This window comes from Loxodonta africana, chromosome 4, assembly GCF_030014295.1.
Source record: "Loxodonta africana isolate mLoxAfr1 chromosome 4, mLoxAfr1.hap2, whole genome shotgun sequence".
NCBI classification, from domain to species: domain Eukaryota; kingdom Metazoa; phylum Chordata; class Mammalia; order Proboscidea; family Elephantidae; genus Loxodonta; species Loxodonta africana.
The window spans coordinates 145,233,856-145,259,403 of NC_087345.1; the positions used below are offsets into that span (position 1 = coordinate 145,233,856).

Here is a 25,548-nt window from a genome sequence, read left to right on the forward strand (position 1 = left end):
GAGGATTGAACCCACCCAGAGGCACCTTGGAAGAAAGGCCTGGTGATCTACTTCCAAAAAACCAGCCATTGAAAACCCTGTGGAGCACGGTTCTATTCTAACACATGAGGTCACTGTGAATCAGAATCAACTCAACGGAAACTGGTCTGGAAGCAGAAAATAAGACTCAACTATGACATGTCTCAAAGAAATGTTAGGTGACTTGTTCAGAGTCACATGAAGAGTCAGGACATGAGCTCATGCCCTAAGCCATGACCAGAGGAGGGAAACCCATGAGTGGGTTCTGCCCCGGAAATTAAGCTTTGTGTATTCTGTCTATAGTAGAAAGTGAAACATTCTTCTTTTTCATAAAAGATAAATTCAAAGTAATACTGATGAAGAATGTTAAGCTGGTTCAGATTGCAAGTGTGGAACTCAAAGGCAGTGATGTAAATATACTAACATTAATTAATTATTAATTAACTAATATTAATTTTAATAATGCCTCCTGACTCCTGACGTTGTACCGGGGAGGCAGCCGTAAGGAGACCTGCAAAATCTTAGTTGACTTCACTCAAATTCAGCTTGAGGAAGGATGCAGAGATGTTCTCGTGTCATCTAAAACTTATCGGTGTGAAAAACTAATACTTCTTAAATTACACTTTTAGATTTGAATACAGATAGACCTTTCAGAATTCAAAGGAGACACGAATGAAATTGGAATTCGATCACTTAATTTCTAAAGAAAAATTATTTTCTTAAAAAAAATGTTCTCAAGGTTCTAGATGCAGCTGCCCTTTTAGACTAATTTTGGAGCTAAAACCTCTTTTCTAGAGTTTTATGACTGATATATGAAAGAAACTTTAGATACTTGAGTTATTTACCTCTCATTTACTCTAGCATAATTAACAAAAGAGGAAAACTGTTTTCCTCAGAGATTTTTCTCCCCTGTAGGTGAACATTTTGTTACTATAGAGATGACATGCCACTAAAATACACGGTATGTATATGTAGGAGGCCAGTATCTGCACACAGAGACAAACGATAAGATTCAACATTGTTCACAGTTATCAGGCGAGTTACTGTAGGCAAGTTAATCTTTCTTAGCCTTGATTTTCTCACAGGTAAAATGGGAATAATTATACCTTCCTCACAGGGTTATTATCACAATTAAATAATATATTCAAGGTCCCCAGGAAAGTATCTGACACAAAATAGGCCCTCAATAAAAGTAGATTTTATCATATTTTCTGCATTTTAAAATATATGTTAAAGCAGAGATGGCTAGTTGCCTAACTGATATTCAATCTCCCTCTCTTACTAAAAAATGTATTCTGGATGGCAATGTGCCCAGCTGAATGATTATATTTTCCAGCTTTCCTGGCAGCTAGAATGAGTGAAGAGATATAAGTAGAATTTTTTTTTTTTTTTTTTGGTGAGGGTTATGCAAGTGTCTTAATAGGGAACAGACAGCTGGCATGGACTTTTCCTTGTCTTTCGCTCTTGCCCCCGCTTCCTGACTAGAATGTGACTGTGACAGCTGAACTCCAGCAGCCATATTGGACTGAGAAGTTACCTTGAGGATGGAAGCCCAGTGCAGTGGATGATGGGACAAGGAAACAAATGTGCTTGGATCCCCGATGACACCATGGCGCTGTCATGGTGCTCTGAACCACACGCGTCTCACTGCTTTTATACGAGAAAGATGAATCCCTCCATCTTATTTAAGCCATTGTTATTTTCTGTCTCTGTTATTAGCTGCCAAATGGAATTTCTAATGGACACAAATGCTACTTTGTATTTTTAAAATTCTGAAATGGGGAGACGGAGCTTAATATACAAAATTTAAAAAAATACTTTTTTCAAATTGAGGAATTTAATAGTGTAATAATTAATGGTATCCTTATAGCCTTGGAAACTCTATGGAGCAGTTCTCCTCTGTCCTACAGGGTTGTTATGAGTCAGAATTGACTCAACAGCAACGGGTTTGGTTTGGAGCCCTGGTGGTACAGTGCTTAAGCATTCATTCAGCTGCTAACCAAAAGGCTGGGAGTTTGAATCCACTAGCCACTCCTTGGAAACCTATGGGGCAGTTCTACTCTGTCCTATAGGGTCACTATGAAGCAGAATCAACTTGATGGCAATGGGTTAATGGGTTTTTAAAATGAAGGAAAGTGAATATTATTTTTCCAAGTTAGGTAGGTTTATTTATTTATTATTATATTTAGGTTAGAGAAGGAAATAGCTTTGCAGTTTAATTACCATACACTTTGAAACTTGTCTCTTTTGGGGAAAAATACAGATTTTACAAATACTAGGTCCCAAGAAACATTTGCTGAACTGATTTAACAGGGACCTTTGAGAGTAATTTGAGTACTGAGTTGTTAAGGTTTTATGATGAAATTTTTAGTAGTTTTTCATTTACTTGTAAGTGGATATAGTTAAAGAACTATGACAAACAATTAGATGGTGCCTGGCTACCACTACCGACCTTCTGACCAAGGACACAATAGAAGGTCCTGGATAGGGTGGGAGAAAAATGTAAAACAAAATTTAAATTCTTAAAAGAGGCCAGACATACTGGACCAATAGAGACTAGAGGAAGTCCCGAGACTACCACCCTAAGATACCCTTTGAACTTGGAACTGAAGCCACTCCCAGAGGTCACCTTTCAGCCAAATAATAGATTGGTTTATAAAATAAACAGAATTACCCATAAGTAATGTGCTCCCTTAGACAAACAATGGTATGAGATCAACATTTACCCAAAAGCAAAGATGAGAAGACAAAGAGGGGCAGAGAAGCTAGATCAATGGAAACAGAACAAACAGAATGGAAATAACGAGAATGCTGACAGACTGTGAAAACTGTAACCAATCTCAGGGAACAATCTGTATAAAAATTGCTAAATGGAAACCTAATTTGCTGTGTAAACTTTCATCTAAAACACAATAAAATATGGAAAAAAAAGACTATGACAGTTGTTCTCATAGATAAAATTTTACTGTGGTTTTCCTATTTTTACTTTTTTTGAATGTAAATAATGGAAAATAGGTACTGAACATATAGATATAAAATCCAGTCATGCAAAGTTGGCTGCATATACACTCAGTTGATACTGAGAAGGGATCATGCAAATTCAAGCCCTGTAGACATTTGCGTGGAGTCCCTGGGAGACACAAGTGGTTAACCATACAACTACTAGCTGAAAAGTTGATGGTTCAAACCACCCAGAGGTGTCTTGGGAGACAGGCCTGGCAATCTGTTTCCAAAAGGTCACAGCCTTGAAAACCCTATGGAGCAGTTCTACTCCATGAGTCAGAATTGACTCGATGGCAACCAACAACAGACACAGAAAATGTACATACAAAAAAAAAAAAGTTAGTAAAAAAGAATACGACATTGTTCCTTCCTCCTGTCAAGACAACAACAACCCTTCATCATGCTAAGATGCACTAGACTCTGATGCCCATAATTTATGTCACAACTTGAATGATGTACGAAGTCACCTGGATCTAGCACAGAGAAAATTAATTTCAAAGATTCTTTCCTTTTGAGCCTTGTTCAGGTTCAGATTCAACTGATATTTTTGCATATCTCTATCCCAAGCATCACTTTCACATATTGTGCCCAGTCTGCCCTTCACAGCCCCTCTGTAGGGTAATTTTCACACTCTTTTCTGTGCAGGGGTGGAAACGAAGCCCCAGAGCCTTGCCGGTATATGGTAGAGAGCTGAAACTGAACTTCTTCAGAATGCAAGTCCACACCCCTTTTCATTCTACCTAGCCTCCCTAAATGGCTTTACCATACTTTTGTACTTTAAGAGGTCATACATCTGTCACACATAAACTTTAAAAACTTCTAATGCTATGCAGAAATTACTGAATTGGTGCATGTTCTACCGTGTATATTCACAACAAAAGTAAGTTGAAAAACAAACTTTTAATGATTTAATCCACATGCTTCTTGTAAAAAACAAGTGAATAACGTGTCCGCAAAATATCCTGAGTAATCTCGTATTCAACAGGTAAGCTCTTTGTAGAAAGAAATCAAAGAAATAACTTTCTTCAGGAAATAACATTCCCTAGAAAAGTAAATAATTCGTTTCACCTACTATCTTAATTTGTACGAGGAAGAATGGCTTGGTGGCTACTTCTGAAAATCAGCCAGATCACAATGGTCTGATCAGCAACCCATCATGGGGATGGTACAGGAACAGGCAGCGTTTGGTTCCACTGGGCACGCGGTCACCATGAGCCTGGGGCCAATGTGACTGCCACTAGCAACGATGTCTTACCTAGTGTGCAAGGGTAACTCTCCCCTCAAAGAAGGGCCATTCCCAAAATGCACCCAGAGAAAACCATCATTCATTCATATAAATTGTTACTTTTTACATTCACCAGTGTTATTAAATTGATTGCTTTGGCATGCAAGGTTTGAATAATAAATTAATTTCAAGAGCAACTCAGCGTCCTTGGGAACGTGTAATGCAAGCTTTATAATTTTTTGCTTTCTCTTTCTAAAGAGCTCAATTCCTTGAAATCTAAGTACTGAAACTAGTCATATTTACATATGATGTGCACATTCTCTTGCTTTTTTTTTTTTTTTCCCCCTTCTGGCATAAATGCTGCTGATACGTCTACTTCTCAGGTCCTTGTAAAGCATCACAGCTACGTGGAGCAGAAAGCCTCTCTCGTAACAGGGAAAGACACGAACACTGCCTGAGGCTCTGGCAGACAACCAAAAGAAGGAAACACACCTATTTGCTACAAAGCAGGGTTCTTAACAGCCCTCCCTATAAGATACTCAAGTATATCTTACAAATGTAAAAAAAAAAAAAGTGAGAAAAAGGTGCCAAGTCAAGCTAGGCTCTATAAGTAGCTCCTAGAAGCCTGGTCTGAAGTGTATGCAGCAGTTCGAGGCAAGCCTTGCAATAATCGAAGAGGAAAAGTGAGATCACATGTAGGCTCCCGGGCACACAGTAAACCTAGAACGCAGTTGGGGATTGTGCGGCAGAGTTCCTTGCTTTGCCTTTCAGGAATACCTCTATAGCATTCTGGACCGACGGAGAATGTTCCCAGTAGAAAATCTCCCCAATCCTCATTACCAGAAATTCCAAATGCCTTCCTGATGCAGTTTAAGCCTATTTTCTCCTAAACAGCTTATCATCACCCCACCCCCATTCCTTCATGTGTCTCTCACGAGGTCCTGCCACATCTCTGACGCCCAAGGTCTCCCTTCTCTTTTCTGCCTATTCAAATTCTGCACAATTTAACATTACTCACTGTTGTTTAGAAGTATCAGTCTTGCCTCTTTTATTTCCCACTGCCATCAAGTCGATTCAGACTCATAGCGACCCTATAAAACAAGGGTAGACCTGCCCCATAGGGTTTCTAAGGCTGTAAATCTTTAGGGGAGCAGACTGCCACAACCTCCTCCCACGCAGTGGCTGTTGAGTTCGAGCCGTTGACCTTTTGGTTAGCACTTAACCACTGTGCCACCAGGGCTCCTTCTTAGATTATGAAATTCTGAAGGCCAGGAACTGTGTTATCTATTTCTGTATCCTCCATAGAGCTCTGAATACAGTATAGGCCCAGTAAGTGCTTTTCCATGGTCTGCTTTCTTTTTATTTTAGGTAAGTGCATCCATCCATCCATCCATCCATTCACTTGTTCATTAAACATTTGCTGAGAATCTGTTGGTTCTGGGGAAGCAGTGTGAAAGCCCTGGTAACTGCTGCCAACTTTTTCTGATTCCCATAGTTCCCCCATTAATTCTTTCTCTAGCCGAAGGGCAGCTTAGAGGCCTCTACTGCTCAATCAAAGGTACTATACTACATTATCTTGAAAGCATTAAATAGAAAAAGGGGGAAAAAAACCCACCCTTACCACTCTTTGGACCTCAAGCACATGGACCCACAGGGGTCTGGCTTATTATTCTAGGCGACATACAGTGGGGATAGAGTGGAGGAGAGCAGAAAAATGAGAGAAAATAATGCTTGGGCACAAAGACTGCTTTACAAGGATGTTCCTTTCAGTGTTATTTAAACCAGAAAAAAAGTTAGATGTGTTCTCATTAGACAAATCATGTTGTAGAAGAATCCGCGCAGACGTGAGAAAATGTATATAATACAGCGTTAAAACAGCCAGTTACAAGTATTTACAATGGAATGTAATTTTTGTTTAGAAATTCACTGGGGGAAAATCTAGAAGGATGAACTTCAAAGTATTAATGGTGAGTGTATCCAAATGGCGGGGTTACAAATGATTTTCTTCTTTGAGCTTGTAAGCATTTTCCAAATCTTCTAACATGATTCTGAATAACTTTTGAATCAGAAAAGAAGCGCCTATAATTTTTTTTAAGGAAGAAGGATACCAGGACAAGAATCATCCCCAAGCAGGAGGGCCTTCTGACAGGACGGCATCACTAAGGGAGATCTGTGTGGAATGGCAGCTGAGGCCCCCATCCCCTCATCTCCCTGCTCAGTGCCTCCCTTGCTGACAGACAGAGCTGATAAAGACAGGCAAGCCCCCTGTAAAGGCTGCTCTTTTGCCTGCATTGTAAAGGAAGAGAACATTGCACGTGGATTTCTACCTGTTTCTCAACTTTTGTCTCTTCAAATACGTGTAGGTAGATGAAAGATGAACAAACAGGAGTCACATTTTTTTCTCCCAAAACCACTGCTTTGTCATGCAAGTCAGACTGCTTAGTTAAACTAAATTATGCTAAGTTAACGAAATTCCCCGAAGCAAGCAAAAGGACAAACAAATCCAGAAGTAAATTCCTTTCCCAACTGACTACATCAAAAAATCTTAAGCAATATTTCAATGGTGTTTAGAAGAGATGAAAACTTGTACGGGTGCGTGGAAAGTACACTGAAAGCTAAAGATAAAAACAGAGACAATGCCCCATGTCTCCAAATGAGGATGTCACGAGAGACACATAGATTACTGTGTTAGAGGTGGAGGGAAGGGCTGTCCGAGTGGTGTACATACCTTGGTCTGGAATGTACAAAACATGTGCGTTAAAAATGGATGCTCCCAAGCCAACGAGAGGACTCTCTTCTCCACCATTGTACACTCCACATCGTCATCCATCAAGACCACATCTTTCTTTAAGGCTTTTATTGCAAAAAACTGATTGGTTTTCTTGAACTCTGCTAGGAAGACCTAGAAGAAAGGTGAAGAAGTAAGTTTTTTAATTTTTATTTTAAAGTTTGGATTCATACTCATTAAAGAGACAAAGTCCTGAGAGACATGCATTAGGTGACAAAAGAGGACTCCCCTCCTCTTTTTCTTCCTCCTCCCCCTCACCCCTTTTACTAAGACAAAATATAGTCCTTCACTGGTTTAGGATGTTACCTAACAGTTTCACACTATCTACTTGTACCTTTCAATGGATATCCACAAAATCGCTACGCAATGGGATGCGCCATTCCCAGTACCTGCATGCCCTGACTGCCCAGGGATTTGAGTGATTCATAGAGACAAAGTGTTTACTGAAAGAACAAGAGGCAAGCAATAGAAAGGAGAAGAAGGTTGCACTTGAAACATTACTGCAGATGTGCACAAAACATAGCTCTAAGTTGTACCCAGTTTTTCAAGGCAAAAAAGAACACATGAGCGATATGGTTCTCCTTAAACGACCATGTGTCTGTCGGTCTGTCAGTATTTTCAATTGCTTCATATGCATGCAAAAGCTGGACAATGAATAAGGAAGACTGAAGAAGAGCTGATGTCTTTGAATTACAGTGTTGGCGAAGAATACTGAATATACCGGACTGCCAGAAGAACGAACAAATCTGTCTTGGAAGAAGTACAGCTGGAATGCTCCTTGGAAGCAAGGATGGTGAGACTTTGTTTCACATACTTTGGACATGTTATCAGAAGGACCAGTCCTGGAGAAGATCATCATGCTTGGTAAAATAGAGGGTAAGTGAAAGAGGAAGACCCTCAAAGAGACAAACTGACACAGTTGCTGCAACGATGGGCTCAAGCATAACGATTGTGAGGATGGCACAGGACTGGCAGTGTTTTGTTCTATTGTACACAGGGTCACTAAAGTCAGAACCAAGTTGACAGCACCTAACGACAATGATGTACTTAAAGAAATCCCTAGGTGATCCGAACGGTTAAGTGCTTGGCTGCTTACCAAAAGGTTAGTGGTTTGGGTCCACCCAGAGGTGCCTTGGAAAAAAGCCCTGGCAATCTACTGAAAAATCCACTACTGAAAACCCTATGGAGTACAGTTTTGCTCTGACACACTTGGGGTTGTCATGAATTGGAATCGACTTGATGGCAACTGGTTTGGTTTTGGTTTATGTACTTAAAGAATGAGCATCATTTCATCTGGTGGTACAGAAACTAATAACATTTTCAGGTCCTACTATGTGTCAAACATTCTATTATGTACTTCCCATGTGCTATGTAATTTAATACTCACCCCATAACACCCTGCAAGATGGATGATAAAATACCTGTTTTCTAGGTAAGAAAACCGAGTTTAAAGAAGTAACTTGCTCAAAAATATGGAGCTACTCAGTGTATGAGAAAACAAACCAAACCCACTGCCACTGCGTCAATTCTGACTCATAGTGACGCTATAGGACAGAGTAGAACTGTCCCATAGGGTTTCCAAGGAGTGCCTGGTGGATTCAAACTGCCCACCTTTCGGTTAGCAGCCAAACACTTAACCACTGCACCACCAGGACTCCTAGTAGATGAGAGACATCACTATTTACTCTTTGCACTTGATTTCATGAGTCTGTCTGGGTTTTTTATATAGGAGAGTTTCAACAACTTTGCTTTTGCAAATGATGCAGCCGCAGACTACTGAAAGTTGCAAGGACATGGCATCTGGTGACAGAAAACCCCGACCCCAGTCTCATCTCACAGCCTGTTACTAGCTGTGGAAATCCCAGCATGCCAATTAGCCTTCTGGGGCTTCTGTTTCCTAACATGTAAAAGAGATAATGATGACTGCATTCTCAACTTACAGGACTGTTTGAATCCAATGAGATACCATGTGGGAAAGGGATTTTTAAATGATCACATGCTCTCCAAATAATAGTTATTAAGAACATCTGTCATTTGTTTCTTTTGTCGACTTTCAGGGAATGTTGAAGTCAGTGATGTTAAAATAGTACCGAAAACATATGTGTCTAGGTTTAAAATAATATAGTTGAGAATTCAGGCAAATCAATGACATGCCTATTCCCAGAAAACTTGCAGTTTGGGCTTAAGAGCAGACTGAGAACAAGAATACAGAGGCCACCATTTTGGTAAGGAGCCATACTTCCTATATAGAGTCAAAAAGAAAGGACAAGCTTTGGAGGATTCTTCTTTTAAGAAAGGGAAATACGGTGGTCTCACTTTTCTTGGCTGCATTATTCTCCTCTCCTCAGGCCCCACAGTTCAATTCTCTCAGGGCATAGGGACATGGGGCCCTGGTGGAGAGGGGCATCCTGCCTCGGACATACAGCAGAGAATACCCAAAGCTCTCAGTTGTCCCTTGGGGTAATACTAAGGCTTGTAGGTTTAACATCCTTCTTATTGTTGTTGTTAGTTGCTGTTGAGTCAATTCTGACTCATGGTGACCCCATGTGTGTCAGAGTAGAAATGTGTTCCATAGAGTTTTCAAGGCTGTGGCCTTTCGAAAGTGGATCACCAGGCCTGTTTTCCCAGGTGCCACTGGGTGGGTTTGAACCGCCAACCTTTAGGGTAGTACTCGAGCGCTTAATGGTTTGTGCCACCCAGGGATTCCTTCCTTCTTATTAACCTTGTTCAAAAATAGAAATCCACATGGGGACAAAGAAAGATAAACATTTCATTAACAATTAAAAGCACTCTTCTGGTAATTGCTTCTTTCAATAAAACATCCCCAAACCAGCCAAAAACTAAAAAGCTGAAAAGGCAATTTCCATCTATATAATGTGCTTTCAATTTCTGGTAACAGGGTATAATTGCACATTAATTGATGCTAAATTATAATGAAGACTGGCAGTAAAATTACCTATTATACTCAGATTAACACCAAATGAGTCTGCTGTGGTTAATATTATTGTGGAAATGAACTTAAAGAATTAATGGCTATCGCTACACTTTGCAGGGCAGAGTAGAACTTTCTGAAGGTGATGGCGCTGGTACTTAAACCAGACCCCAAGTGGAGCCAATGTTATTCAGCTGTGGTGGATGCTCAGCTGCATTTTAGTTTGTTATTAAATAAACCGGGGAAATTTCCCTGCCAAAGTCTGGTGAGCAGGTGCTGAGCATAACGCTGGCTTTGGATGAAGAAATTCATGGAAGGATAGTCTGGCTAAAATGTCCTCAGGAGTCACATCCAAGCATATAAAACAACTAGAACACAATTAGTATATGAGATATCCTAATAGTCAATTAGGTTATCTAAAATATCCTGAAAGTTTACATTCCATGTGTATCAGCCAGGGTTCTCCAGAGAAAGAGAAGCAATAGTACGCATGTATGTATAGATGGGTGGATAGATACAGAACTGTTTTAACCTACAAATTGCCTTCACAGCAACAGCTAATACTTGACTAAACAATAGAGCACCACAGCCTAGTGGGGATGACACATAAAATTAACCATCACATCGTATCATCCCCCTTTACAATCACTAGCTTGAAAATTTTCTGAAGGCATTGGAGAGTTGATTATAATTTCTCAAATTTTGTCTTCTTCTTCCTCCTCCTCCCCTCTGTGGCTTCACCTCCCCCTTCCCTTACCCTCCCCCTTCTCTTCCTCCTCCTTTTGTCCTCTGTGATTGACAAAGAGAACCTATAATGTAAGTGTGTGGTAGGACGAATTTAAAGGAAGGAATTCCTCCATGAAACTTTTCTAGGACTCTCAAGCTACAGTCTGAAGATGTTTGAGAGGGGAAAAAAATTATGTACAAAGTACAACAGCACTCCAGGTTTGAAAAAGTAGTAAGAGAGGGAAAAAAAGTGTGTGAATTACAAGAGGTTGAGGCATCCCTGTTGCTTTGGTGCCTAAGAATATCAAACACAGAAGCGAGTGGAATGTACACCTTCAAAGTGGAATGTCTATGGGGACAAGGACCCCAGAAAGCAGAAGCTGCTTTGCCCTACAGTCCCCTGGGGTCTCTATTTACTCAGTCATCTCTCTACGCTCTCCTAAAATACTCAGCAATGCTCTCTCCACATACCAAACACAATTCCAATCCTCACAAGTTTAGTTCCACAGACCAGGAGTTTAGCTTTTCAATTTTTGGAATTTGGTCTGTAGATTTACATAACATGGTATCATACCTTGCCAAAACTTCCTTTCCCCAACATTTTGTGCAAGATAAAATCCTCAATTTTCAATTTCAGATGTATAGACGGTCTTTCTATGCTTGGTTCAGGTTCTGGAGGATGGCATACTTTATCCATCCCATCCATTGGAGAATCCCAGGATATTCCTTGAGGCTCTGAAAATGGCAAGCCAGTGGTTAAAGTAAACGTGGAATAATGCAGGGCAATTCTAGTTACTCAGATCATACACTTTCTCTTTTACTTCCTCTTCTGAGGGTCTGTCCGCCATGCTGGGGGGCGGGAGGAGAAGGCCTGCAGCAGAAGGCAGCTTTAATGCTTCTCCATCTGTCTGTAAGGGCAGCATCCCCTGCCTGTGACCCTGGCATTTGGGGCATGGACTGTGTCTCTTTATATAGTTGATAGACTGGGAAATATTTCAGCTTAAGAACATATTCCATGATGGAAAAATTGGGGGATGGAAAAGAGAGATGGTTGAATAACATGATGAACATATGTTAATATCAGTAAACTATACATGTGAGGAATGTTGAGATGGCCAATGTTCTGTTACATATATATTTACCACAATAAACAAAATTAGAAAAGAAACATATTCCAATCAGTAAAAGGTCATATGTGCAAAATGGATGAGCCCTTATAATGATGTCAAATCAAGGACAAATAGAAATTTTAACCAAATTTGAAGGAAAATGATCCTTGACTGTTTGTGTGGCTCCCGGCCGCCGTGGCATCAATTCCTACACCTTACAATGTGAAGGAAGGGGAAAGATCCGAACTGCATCATGCATCATTCATTACTCTACAGTGAAGGTGCTGCTCTACTGTGATAAGCTCTGAGACATGGTTTACAGTAGATGACAGTTCTTCAATCTAATCCAAACCTTTCTTTGTAAATTAAGTCAATTTATTCTTTGCTCAGTGCCAGAGAAGAGTTAGGAAAAAAAAAAAAAAAATTGGGGAGGGGTGCTTATCCCTATTATAATATTACTTTTATTTTTTAATCCCTAGGTTTATCTTTTATGTTGTTGTTGTTAGTTGCCACTGAGTTGACTCCGGCTCATGGTGACCTTATGTATAACAGAACAAAATGCTGCCTGGTCCTGCACCATCCTCATGATCATTGGTATGCTTTAAGACTATCTTTCCCTTTAAAGCCAAGAATATAAGTATCTTAAAATATATGTTGAAACTATCAGGTCCCAGAGTCATGTGATCACATCCTTTCAAAAACTACCTTCAAACTCTAGGTTGGATAAACTTCCATGTTGTCATAAAATGTTAAAGGATTTTGGCCCTGATGTTCTTTTCCTTTCTAGTCTTAAACTTCCCAGAAAAGTCTCAAAGGTGCAGATTGTCTTTGTGGTATTCCCACCATTGATCATTACGGTAGACTCATTTCTGTAGAACCCTTTAACAGTGATAGCAAATAACATTCTAAAATTCTCAGGAAAAATTTGAACTTGGTTGCTCCAGACCTATTCCATTTTCTTCCTCTCACCTCCACACTCCGTCCCCCCACCCGCTTACAAAAGAATCCTAATGAGGTGTATTTTGGTTTCAGTTCTAAGAAACAGGAGCCTCTTAGTTGGTGGCTAGGTCTGCAATTCTTAAATAGCAAAGTATCACCCATCAGACCAGGTAAACTGGGGATTGAAATTTAGAGTACTCAGATTAAGGTTAATGAAGATTAATCACTAACACTGATTCTACTGTGGATCAGGACAGCTACCTCTTTTCCCTGGTGTTGGTAAGTATGGCAGCCTTGTTTCTTCTTTCATGGAGCGTGGGAGACCAATTTCAACTGGACCTTCTCTGAAGATATGCTCAGTGTCTCTTAAGCTGCGAGCCTAGATCACAAACAAATAGTCAGTCCACCCACCATTGATGTGACAGCTCAGCCTACTGTTCATGAGAACAAAAGTCATCTAAGATTCCTAAATGTGCAGGATAACCAAAGTTCCCCTTTCCTTCAACATCCTTTTGGAATTTCCCGTCCTTTGAGAGTCCATTAAATTTTATGTATGAGCAGAACATATTCACCGCCTTCACACTTTTTTGGAGGTTAACTGGATTCTCCCATTCTATCTACATCATTCCATCACAAATAAGAATGAAAGGTCAATAGATGGCAAAATAGCTCACATGGCAATGTCAAGTTTTAAAGAGAGATGGACAATGGATACGGGAATTCAGCATTCAGCAAATACCAAGCTAGTAAAAATGGCAAGGCAAAAGTTGTCCTGGACCAAGGCTCAGTGTTCTGAGAGGATTCTAGAGATGAATCTAGCAAATAAGTAATTTACCCCAAGCCTATCAAATAGCCCAATATACTAGGTTAAAAAAAAAAAAAAGGTATAAAGCTGCCAATAAATCCTCAAAATTTTTAATTCATTTGCTTGTTTCTGCCTCTGTTCATCCCATAAAGAACTTAAGATCTTATAAAGATCCACATTACAAATGCATTAAATAAACAACTCAAAGAGGAGTTATGGGCATGAAGATGAAAGTCAGGGGCAAGGCTGGTGCTCAGAAATATATTCCATGTTGTCCTATAGAGTTGCTACAGATCAAAGAGCAAATGGGCTCAAGTAGTTCTTTCTGAGCTGAAATTTCAGGGACATGCCAACTAAAAGCCTTTCCTACCTGCTGAGTGCTCTCAATCATTGCCAGGGCTTCGGCCATTAGCTTCTGGTTTATGCCACAAAGGTTGGCCACCTTTGTCTGGCATTTGTGATGGACGTTCATGCCACATGCTGCACGGAAGAAAGCAACACAGTAAGCAAGAATAACAACTGCCACGGCCTTTGCATATGATCTGTTTTGTGCATAAGGAACAATTGGCAAATCCCCAGCCCCATCTTCCCATCAGAGGAAGACACTAAATACAAACCATTTAGTCAAGGGAGTGCTTTTTATGATGCTACCATGTTATCTGTTATCTACCTCCTCTTTCCTGCAACACACACACACACACACACACAAACACACACACACACAGACACACACACACACACACACACCGCCAGAGGCTCCTCATAGTGATAATGGGTAATGATTTTCTTTTGAATTAGAGCCAGAGCCTTGTTGTTAGGGGTGAAAGTCTGTTCTCAGTATGGGTTTGGACTGTACCATTGCTGACAGGAAAAAAAAAGGGGGGCATTGGCTCCTCCTGGTAGGAATCTGAAATGCTAGAATTGAAGGAGTTTGGCTTTCACTCTACAGACTGCAGCCCAAGCATCCCCTGCTCAACCTCCTTCGTTTCCCAACTGAGCTGCAAGGAGCACCCTGCCCTCTAAGGAGAAGCCAAGGAGACAGCCTAAGTCTGCAGAAGTGAAATTGAGTGGTGGAGGTGATATGTGTGTGCATTTGTGTGTGTTAAGGGGTAGAAGTGAAAGGAGGGAAAGTGGTCCAAGGACCACCATCTCACTACACGGAAGAGGTGGAGATATTAAAGGCGAAGGGGACACGTGGCAGGGGGCACAGCTATGAGCCCTATGTGGTCATGGACAGTCGGGTTAGTGAGGTCTTTTGAGAAAAGATGAGTGGATGGGTGGAACCCAGTGACCTCTGTCATACACAGAGGATTGATACTTATTTCTAAAATGTATTTGAGGCTACTAAAGCAAATCATTTCTGTGGAACAAAGAATTACAGAAAAGGGTGGGCACATTTAAACATGGAGATCTTTTTATTCTTCTCCTTACTCCTGGTAGATTTCATAAGGCAGTTTTATATGTAAATAAAGGCCCTTTGGCAGCCCATACTTGTCTGGGTATGGTGTGACCTCTCTCAGTGTGAAAACAGAACTTAGTAAGAAAAAGAAAAAGAAAAAAAAAAAAAAAAAGGGCCACTCTTCCCCTCCTCTTCTTGTCCCTGTCTCCACGTCTGTCGCTACCTCCCAGAACCCTCCTTTGTCCTAATTGTCCCAAGGTCCATGAACATCTTTACTTTTATCAACAAATGCTCTTCTCAGAGCTATACAGAAAATGTTACATCCTATTTCTCGTGTCCAATGCAACAGCAAAGGAGAAGAAAGGCAAATGGAGATTGTTTTGTAGAGATGGGGCACTATGTCTTAAGGATGTCCTAATGCATGAAGACCCAGTTAAAAAACAAACAAAACAACCTCGCCATAAGAATTATTAAATTTTGTAATTGTGGCAGAAAAGTTTGTCGAAGTATAATTTTTTCCTCCCTCCCTAAGTGATGATTTTCATTCCTTGCTCCCCTCCTCCTCCTTCCCAGGCAATCTCTTGTGGAAAGATGGGCTCTGTTATTTCTGCCTTAAGGATTTGAGTGGGCAGAAACCTAAGGCCACCTGTTAGGTATCCCCCAAGGGAAGGAACTGGGCAAAAGCTTCTGAAAGCAGAGTGGGAGTGAGACAAGGAAAGTGAAGTGCCCTTTCAGCTCTCTTGGAATGGAAGTGGTGGGTGGGTTTAGGAGTACAGGGGTGCTTTCTTTGCTAGCTTGTAATGTTAGGAGAGGCAGGGCATGGTGCAGCTAGGGAGACCTGACCCCAGGCATCTGACTCAGACTTTGACAAAAAATCACAAAGCTGTAAATGTGATGCAGAAACAGAAAGTCAGAGGTTTCAAGGGACCGTGGTGGACTTGGACAACAAGGACCCCAGTGGCAACCTGAAAACTGGGTGTTAGAGGTCTTTATCCAATTTTCAGGCACCTATACATAAGACTCTCAACAATCTTGTGTGATTATAGGAAGGGTCATTGTTGTTGCTGGGTGCCGTTAAGTTGATTCTGACTCAAAACGAACCCATGTGACAGTACAACTGCCGCTTAGGTTTTCCTAGGTTGTAATCTTTACGGGAGCAGACCACCAGGGCCTCAGATTACAGATCCAGAACACTAAGCTAAATGATCCATCTGCTTCTAGCTCTGAGACGCTACGACTTTGGGGGAATATTCGTATTCATTAGTCCTGAAAACAGCAAGCTAAAGAACTAAGGAGGTTCCTGGGTGGTGCAAATGGTTAACCTACTGGGCTCCTAACTGAAGAGTTGGAGGTTTGAGTCCACCCAGAGGTGCCTCGGAAGAAAGGGCTCGTGATACATTTCTGAAAAGTCAGCCACTGAAATCCTATGGACCACGGTTCTACTCTGACACACACGGGGTCACCACGCATTGGAATCAACTTGATGTAACTGTTTTTTTTAAAGGGCTAACTTCCACTTACCGTGCCCATTTCATCCTTGTTGTATACAGGTATGTGTGCATAGTCTGTGCAAAGGACAACTATTTCATAATATTTTATCATTAATTTGAAAAAATTTCTTATTAAATATTTCCATTACAATGAAAAAAAGATCTGACATAATGATTTCTAAACTCCAGCTGACAGAGCTGTAATCTCAAGTATTACTTGATTCAACAGAAGTATATAAATAATGATTGTTAGACTATTATAACTACAATCATGCAGTTATAATAGTATATGCATATTGGCACACACTGTGTGCAAAGAACTTAGCACAGTGCCTGGCATCAAGTAGGTGCTCAACAAATACAATTTCTCTTGTCATCTTCATTATTTATTACATTGAAATGTGTATTAAAATATTCAGGTGAAATTTTAGCAGCCTTCCCCTTTAATTTTAACTAGATCACTCTTTCTCAGATAGTTCATAATAAAGCAGCATTTTCTATGTCAACTAGTATAAATTCTTATCCCAGTGTAAATGCATAGATACCACCACAAAGATCTACCTGAAACAAAATCTTTCATGTACATTAAAAATCTTTAACATACTTTACAATAGCCCAAAGGTGGAAACAACCCAAGTGCTCATCAGTGAATAAATGGATAAACAAAATGTGTTATATGTATACAGTGGAATACTATTCAGCCATAAAGAGAAGCAAAGCTCTGACACATGCTATGACTTGGATGAACTCTGAAGACATTATATGGCATGAAATAAACCAGACACAAAAGGACAAAGATGCACGATTCCACTTACATGAAATACCTAGAATAGGTAAACGTATAGAGATCAAAGTAGATTAGTGGTTACCAGGGACTAGGGGGAGGGAGGAAAGGAGAGTTGGAAAAAAAAATCTTTAATGTAATAAAGACACTGTTCCTAATGGTGTTCCTTCCACCCTCCTGAATTCTGTGGTCATCAGCACTTCTCACACTGGAGGTGTTTATGCATTTGTAACGTTTCCTTACTCATTACTGAATCGCAAAGTAAGGCGGTCAGTGAGGACTGGCACAACAGAATTGAGGTCTTTCTTTGCTCCTTAAAATGGCAGACAGGTCTGTGCTTGTCTCTGACACACAGCTGTGAGGAAAGCCACCACCCCACTACATGAATGCCTTGTTGCTGTTGTCATTGGGTGCTACTGAGTCAATTCCGACTTACAGCGACCCCATGTGACAGAGAAGAATTGCCGCATAGGGTTTTCTCGGCTGTAATCTTTATGGAAGCAGAAGCCCAGGACTTTCTCTCACAGAGCTTCTGGGTGTGTTTGAACCACCAACCTTTCCACTAGTAGCTGAGCACTTAACCATCTGTGCCATCTTAGGTCTTTGTTACTAACCTATCAGGTGATAGCTGGATCTCTCTGAGTGCAAAATGTCCCTTTCGATGACTATTTTCATAGGAATTACATTGATGAGCGAAGACAGGGTGAGAAAAAGAGAGGGTCCTACTTAAGAAGATGGTTTATGAGAGGGCGAGATAAGAAAACGGAAGTGAGGCAAAGCAAGAGGAGACACAGTAGAATGGAAGAGAATGAGAGGAACAAGAGATGAAGGCAAAGACATAGGGAGGTGAACGGAGCTGAGGAAACAGCGCAGGTGGTGGAGGAAGGATGGAGTGAAAATTGAAAATGAAATGGGGGAAGAAAAGGGAGAGAAGGAAAAGGGGGAAGGAAAAGGGGACAAAAGGAAAAGGGAAGGAGTTATTTGAAACGAAGGCGGCAGGAGAGAGCAGGGGAAAGAGAATAGAATGGGAAAGGAAGAATGTTAGGAAAGAGAACAGAACAAAGCAGGGCCTGTGAACCGTGAAACAATGCCAAGGAATCCCGATGGAAGTTCCAGGCTGTAGAAGGTGTAATCACACTGTCAGGATGAGCCTGACCTCAGCAAGTGGGGTGCTCTAGCTCCAGGGAAAGGAAACCACAAGCCTGGCATGGGAGGCTCACCAGATAAGAATTCGATTACTGATGTTTCTTTTTATACAAACTGTGCAATTATATTTTGTCCGTAAATTATTATATACTATACAATAAAACCAAAACCAAACCAGTTGCCATGAGGCAACTCCGATTGACGTGTGTCAGAATTGAACTGTGCTCCATAGGGTTTCCAATGGCTGATTTTCTGGAAGTAGATCACCAGGCCTCTCTTGGGTACCTCTGGGTGAATTTGAACCTCAAACCTTTTGGTTAGTAGCCGAGCACTTAACGTTTTCACTACCCAGGGATTCCTATACTATATAATGCCGTGCCTATATTCATGTGCCAGGTGTTCTTGAACAAATGTATGGAGAAAAAAGTGTAAGTGGTATTTGGGGATATATTGTCAAGGTCAGTTTTGACTACATGTGATTTTTGCCTTAAATCCGTTGCCGTCAAGTCGACTCTGGCTCACAGTGAGCCTACAGGACAGAGTAGAACTGCCCCATAGGGTTTCCAAGGAGAGACTGGTGGGTTTGAACTGTCAACCTTTTGGTTAGCAGCCATAGCTCTTAACCACTGTGCTACCAGGGCTCCGATTTTTGCCTTAGGTAATGATTTAAAAACCTAACCCCTCTATCCTCCATTAAGATGTGGCTCTGGGCACCACCAGATGTGTGAAAGCAGTTGGGATGAGGAAGATGAGACTGCTTAAGGTAATCCTCCACCTTAAGTAAGCCACCTCTGTCACTTAAAAAGTAAGACATATAATAGTCAGTGGCATAAACTGAAATAGGGCTTGGAAGAGAAAAGAAAATGACTTGTATTTAATAATTAAAAAAAAATTTTTTTTAAATCATCGTTTCTACAGGGAGATGCCTTCCTCTTACGAATATGTTATCCAGACCCCATCCTCACCATTGACCTCAATTCAAATACACAGGTGCTTGTCGGTTCTCTTCCTGTTGGAGTTTTTTCCTCCTTACTCCATAACAGCATCTCAGTTTCTAAGGTTGCCTTAGCATCTTGGAGTTTTATATCAAGAAAACCTTTCTCTTTTTCTTTTTTGAGAAGGGTAGGTCTGAGTAACTCCATTAGTAAAGAATGTCAGGCTTGGGCTCTACGCTAATCCTCAGCCTTTGAGGAAAGATCAGAGAAGGGAAATGACGTTCAGAGCTGGATGTGGGCCTCTTACCATGTACTCTGAGTTCCCAGTACCATTTGGGACTAGTCACAGAATTAATTCTTCTGTGCAGGGCCATCAGCCAAGTCCACGTGCCTGGCTTGCTGCTTGGTGGGACTACAAAAAGAATTTACTTGCTGGTGCAAAGGATAATGACGGGGGCATGATACAGCCAGACATGCCAAAATTATGAAGGTGTAGACCCAGAATGAACAGAAAACAGCAGCTCAAAAAAAAAAAAAAAAAAAAACCAAACCTACTGCCGTTGAGTCGATTCTGACTCATAGTGACCCTAAAGGACAGAATAGAACTGCATTGGGTTTCTAAGGAGCGCCTGGTGGATTCGAACTGCTGACCTTTTGGTTAGCAGCCATATAGCTCTTAGCCACTACAAAACCAGGGTTTCAGGCAGAATTAAATGGGATTCCTGGCAAAGGAAGCAGTCAGAGGAGAAATGCTGTCTTGCATCTCCCCCCAGGGCAAGGGTACAACAGGAGGCAATAGGCCACAGGCCTTGATCTTTAACCTGAACTTGTTTGCACTCTTTTCTTGCATGAGAGAGAGTATTAGGGTAGGATATGGTAAAGTGGAAGGAAAAGAACAGCAGTGGCTTCTTGTCCCAGGAAGATAGCCCAAAGATCACAGGGGCTCATCTGGGCTGTCTTAGACATCCCTCACATTCTCTCCATGCTCTTTGTGAAGTTGTGAATTTCCCCCTGATGTGGGTCTGTAATGGGAACAATGCCCATTTCATATAAGGTAGACTTACCATCACACTTCAGTCCTTGTCTTGCCAATCCCCACAACAGAGTCCCACAGTGCTCACAGAAAGTTGGGCTCTTGTAATTGTAGACTTTAAATCGATGTGGCATGTCAATTTTGAATCGCTCCTTGTGGAACTAAAAGAAGGGGAGAACATGTGATTGTACAGTGTATCCCTGGGTTCCCCACTTTTGATGTCTTAGCAAATACGTTAGCGTAACTAACATTTAAAATAATAAAGTCATTGGAACCATGTGTATTTTAAACAAAAATTTTTACTTGTCAAGCGTTACACCTGTTACTATTACCTGTTGCTTTTATCCGTTGCCATCATGTCAATTCAGACTCACAGCGACGCTACAAGACAGAGTAGAACTGTCCCATAGAGTTTCCAAGGCTGTAATTATTATAAAAGCTAACTGCTACATCTTTTTCCCAGGGAGTGGTTGGTGGGTTCGAACCGTTGACCTTTCGGCTAGCAGCTGAGTACTTAACCACTGCACCATCAACCAAAAAACCCAAACCCACTGCCATCAACTTGATTCTGACTCATAGCGACCCTACAGAACAGAGCGGAACTGCCCCATAGGATTTTTCAAGCTGTAAACCTTTACAGAAAGCAGACTGCCACATCTTTCCTCTGCACTGCATCACCAAACAACAACAACAACAAAAAAACCAAACCCATTGCCATGGAGTCAATTCTGACTCATAGCAACCCTATAGGGCAGTGTAGAACTGCCCCGCAGGGCTTCCAAAGCTGTAAATCTTTACGCAAGCATACCGTCACATCTTTCCCCTGTGGGTCAAGTGTTATAGTCAGGTCCAAAGCAGGCAGACAGAATTAGCTCTTCTAGGTGAGGGGCAAACTTGCGACACTCATCTACCAAGTAATCTGGAGACAGCTGAAGTCTGAGATATGAGCAAAGAAGGGCTACCATTTCAGGAAGAGAGGACTAGAGCTATTTATTTAAATGGGAGCTAAAAGTAAATGTTGTACTTCCCCTCTTGCTTTAATATAAATATTCTCTTTCCTCTTTAAGCCCTGAACCAATGCTCTGACCTTTGGAAGACATGAAAGACTACTTCTTCAAGAGGAAACATTGCTATGGGTTTATTAGTTGGCAAGCTTAATACTCAAGGTACTTCCACACCTATTCTATGTGAACTGAAGTGGCAACAGTTCCTGCCAGGTGCTCTGTATACATATGTCACATGTACTATCTCACATGCATGTGATATCTCATATAGTCCTCATACGATATCCCATTTGAAGTAGCCTCAATTATACCCTCGTTTGACGGTTGAGGAAATTAAGCATAGAGAGAGCAAGAAACTTGCCAGGATGGCACAGCTATTAAGTGAGCTTGGTTTAGTTACTGACCTAAGGGTTGACCATTCGAACCCACTCAGCAATGCCATGGGAAAAAGGCCTGGTGAACTGCTTGCATAAAGATTAAAGACAAGGAAACCCTAATCTCTAATCATTTCTGTCTCCATATACAGTAAAACCTGAGAAAGCCAGAACCTGTGTAAGATGAAAACCTGTCAGAGAAGGAAAACTCAAATATTCTCCACTAACAGAGAGCAATAGAGACCTTGGTGGCGTAATGGTTAAGAGCTAGGGCTGCTAACCAAAAGGCTGACAGTTTCAATCTACCAGGCGCTCCTTGGAAACTCTATGTGGCAGTTCTACTCTGTCCTGTAGGGTTGCTGTGGGTCAGAATCCATTTGACAGCAATGGGTTTTAATAGAGAGCAATAGAAAAGTGGGAAGGCTGCACCCTGGCAAAGGTGGGAAAGATGACAGACCCTTTTCACTGTATACACTTTGCTTGCAAGTCAATTCTGACTCATAGTGGCCTTATGTGTTACAAAGTAGAAGTACTCCATAGGGTTTCCTTGTCTTTAATCTTTATGCAAGCAGTTCACCAGGCCTTTTTCCCATGGCATTGCTGAGTGGGTTCGAATGGTCAACCCTTAGGTCAGTAACTAAACCAAAAACCAAACCCGTTGCCACTGAGTCAATTCCGACTCATAGCAACCCTATAGGTAGTTGACTGCAAACTTTTGACATCACCCAAAGACCTTAATCATTACTCTACAGATTAGAAGTATTGTGGGATTAAAAAAAAAAAAAAGTTTTCCAAAGTTTAGTTTCTCCTTAAATCAAACATCACATAAAATATATATACATATATTGGGAAGTTTGGTTCCTAATAAGAATACAAATATTTTTGTACAATATAAAAAGGTTTACTGGTGGCGTAGAGGTTAAGAGCTTGGCTGCTAACCAAAAGGTCGGCAGTTCGAATGCACCAGCTGCTCCTTGGAAACTCTATGGGGCAATTCTACTCTGTCCTGTAGGGTCGCTATGAGTCAGAATTGACTCCACAGGATTTTTTTTTTTTTTTTTAATAATCTCTTAAAACAATTTAATAATTGTTTTAAGTAAGCAATTCATTTGTGACTGTGCACAGTAAAGAAGCCTTATTCACTAACACAGTGAGGTATTTAATGTTCCTGCTGTGGCTAATGGCCGCCATTGTGTCTTTTTAGGAGCATTCGTGGCACAGCGGTTACAGGTGCTTGGCTGCTACCCAAAGGATCTTTGGTTCTAGCCCACCAGCCGCTTCGCAGAAGAAAGAGGTGGCAGTCTGCTTCCGTAAAGACTTACAGCCCTGGAAGCCCTAGGGGGCAGTTCTACTGGCCTACATGGTTGCTACGCGTTGGAATCAACTTGATGGCAATGAGTTTGGTTGGTTTTAGGTCTTCAGAATTGCTGCTTAAAACTGAGTAATTTAAAAGCTGCTTAGCACCTACTCTAGCCGTTTCCAGCCAAGAAAAAAATACCTATCAATTCATTTCATATTCCGTGGTATAGACATGAACAATTAATATGTCAAGGTCCAGAAGAGAAGGCTTCCACTTCTAACTCAGGCCCAAAGAGTTCAAGGTTTGGCTGAACAAGACTCCAGATCTGCACTTTGCAATAAAACAGCCACGTAGCCACACACGGCTGGTGCACGCATGAAAGATGGTGAGTCAGAACTGAGGCTTCTCATGGAAAAAAAAAGAATGTAAAATCCTCAGTTTTTAATTACTGATCACATGTTATAACGAAAGTATATGTATATACTGGCTTAAGTAAAATATTATTAAAATTAATTTCATCTGTTTCTTTTTTCCTTTACTGTGGCAACTAGAACTTAAATTAAACATGTGGCTCTTATTCTGTGTCTATTGGGCAGAACTGCTCTAGATGAAGGGGCACAAAAGATCCCCAGAGATGTCCCCTTGTGTGAGCGAGAAATTAAAATCTTTCCAGAGAAGTTAATAGTACTACAGATGCTCTTATCACTAACAGTTCCTGAATACTTTTCTTTGTGCCGGGGACTCTATTAGCTGTTGAGGCTAACAGTGACACAATTTGTGATTTTTCTAGGAAAGCTGAAGGCATCAAGTAAAGATGGAGGGCGGGTTGGGAGGTGGCAAGATGATTTAAACAGAAAACAAACAACCACAACAATAAAACCACTGGTCTTGGAGACGGAGATGTGAATTTTAGCCCCATCTCTGATGTGTATAGCTGACTGACCTTGGACAAACTACCTGAACCTCTTAAAGCCTTTGCAGGATCACCTGTAAGATGAGATTATCCCCTTCGGGCTCTAAATTTTAGAAAAAATTCTACTCTGGATAAACTCAATCAATTTGCCTTCTCTCTCTTTTTTTTTTTTTTATACCTGCACCTTTGCTGCAGGAAATACACACCTGGGCTATCTTCATAGCACTTACCATACATTGAAATTATACACAGTTACTTACCATCTATCTTCCCAACTATACTGTGAAGTCCATATCCCCAACTATTCTGTGAAGTCCATAAGGGCAGGGACCATGTCTGTTTTGTGCTCTATTATACATCTAGTACAGAGAACAGTGCTTGCCATGACTTACACACTCAGTAAGTATTTGTTGAATCAAGGAATGAAGACAGAAAGGATGGAGAAGGTAGTCAACATATTTCATAATGACAGGCTACCTAACTTTCCAGCACAGGTTCCCTTCTCCATTGTGTATAATCTAACTTGTCCCCAGGCTATACCTAAAATTGTATCCTGAAAGAAATACTTTGCCTCTTAATACAAGAATTATACTCCTTTTACTATCTCTTACTAACCTTATAAATGCTTATATCTCCTCTGTATTTTATAATCATTTTAGCACAATTTTTAATGGTCTCTTCTAGTTGGAGATGCCGCAAGGTTAGTTTTCATATAGTCAAGACCATGCTTTTGGGTCATTTTATAATATTTTTCTGGCAATGGTAGAGTTATTAAAATTCTTACCATGTTATTCAATTCCTAGTTTTGGTAAGTCAGTAATAATCAGTATTTAGGAGGAAAGGGTTTTAGGGAGACAGAAGCTCACTGGTAAACTTAATGACTCAAGTTCAGGCCATTATTAAATACAATCAGTGGGCTATAAAATTTAAGGTTAAGATGAAGTCATCATATTTCAGACGAAGAGGGAAATCTAAATACATACCATGGTTTCTCGACTGTTGATAGCTGATCCTGTGCATTTAGCTATAACTTTATCGATACACTTCTTGTGAATGGCTGCATTACATTCTGAGAAGAAATAAATACAATTTAAGATTTGCAGAAGTTTAAGGAACAAGTAAATAGAAAAGAACAAAGATAATACAACGAGAATCCTTACTTACGTCGGCACTGGTAGCCCTGTTTGTTCAGACCCCTGCAATAAAGCACATGGCTGATTTACTTGGACGTTAGTCGACAGCAGCACCAAAGACATTTAAAAGGTGAACACGATTTTGTAACCTTCTACTATCACAGAGCATTTTCTGATCAGCAGCCCTGGTGTATTCTTTACCAAGCTGCTTTATTAAAATTCTGAGAATTAAATAAATGAGGAGCAGCTGATTTCCATTTCATTTGAGTATTTTCCAAAGAAATCTACAGATATTAAGATGCCTGACAGAAAACGAAGCACGGGCTCCTAGGGGCAACTTTCCATATCCTACACTTAAAAACGCATTGTCTCACTAAGCTTACTACAGATGAACAACGATATCTGTAGAATATTTTATTTTTTTCTTTCTCAATGTCTGAGGATATTTGCAACCAATAAAGTTCCAAGCTTAAGACCAATTCCTGAGTAACA

General features: G+C 40.7%; 1 protein-coding gene across 6 annotated transcripts in view; it reads right to left on the minus strand.

Moving 5' to 3' along the window:
* The window catches only part of PRKCQ (protein kinase C theta), a 178,717-nt gene that overhangs the window by 51,940 nt on the left and 101,229 nt on the right, over positions 1-25,548 (minus strand). For all 6 annotated transcript variants that reach the window (XM_064284833.1, XM_064284835.1, XM_064284836.1 and 3 more), the window contains 7 exons: positions 25,088-25,119; positions 24,907-24,992; positions 20,364-20,493; positions 13,916-14,025; positions 13,002-13,119; positions 11,267-11,427; positions 6,975-7,148 (listed from right to left, as the gene is read on the minus strand). In XM_064284833.1, the coding sequence (XP_064140903.1) occupies positions 6,975-7,148; positions 11,267-11,427; positions 13,002-13,119; positions 13,916-14,025; positions 20,364-20,493; positions 24,907-24,992; positions 25,088-25,119 (811 nt within the window). The remainder of the gene's footprint in view (positions 1-6,974; positions 7,149-11,266; positions 11,428-13,001; positions 13,120-13,915; positions 14,026-20,363; positions 20,494-24,906; positions 24,993-25,087; positions 25,120-25,548) is intronic.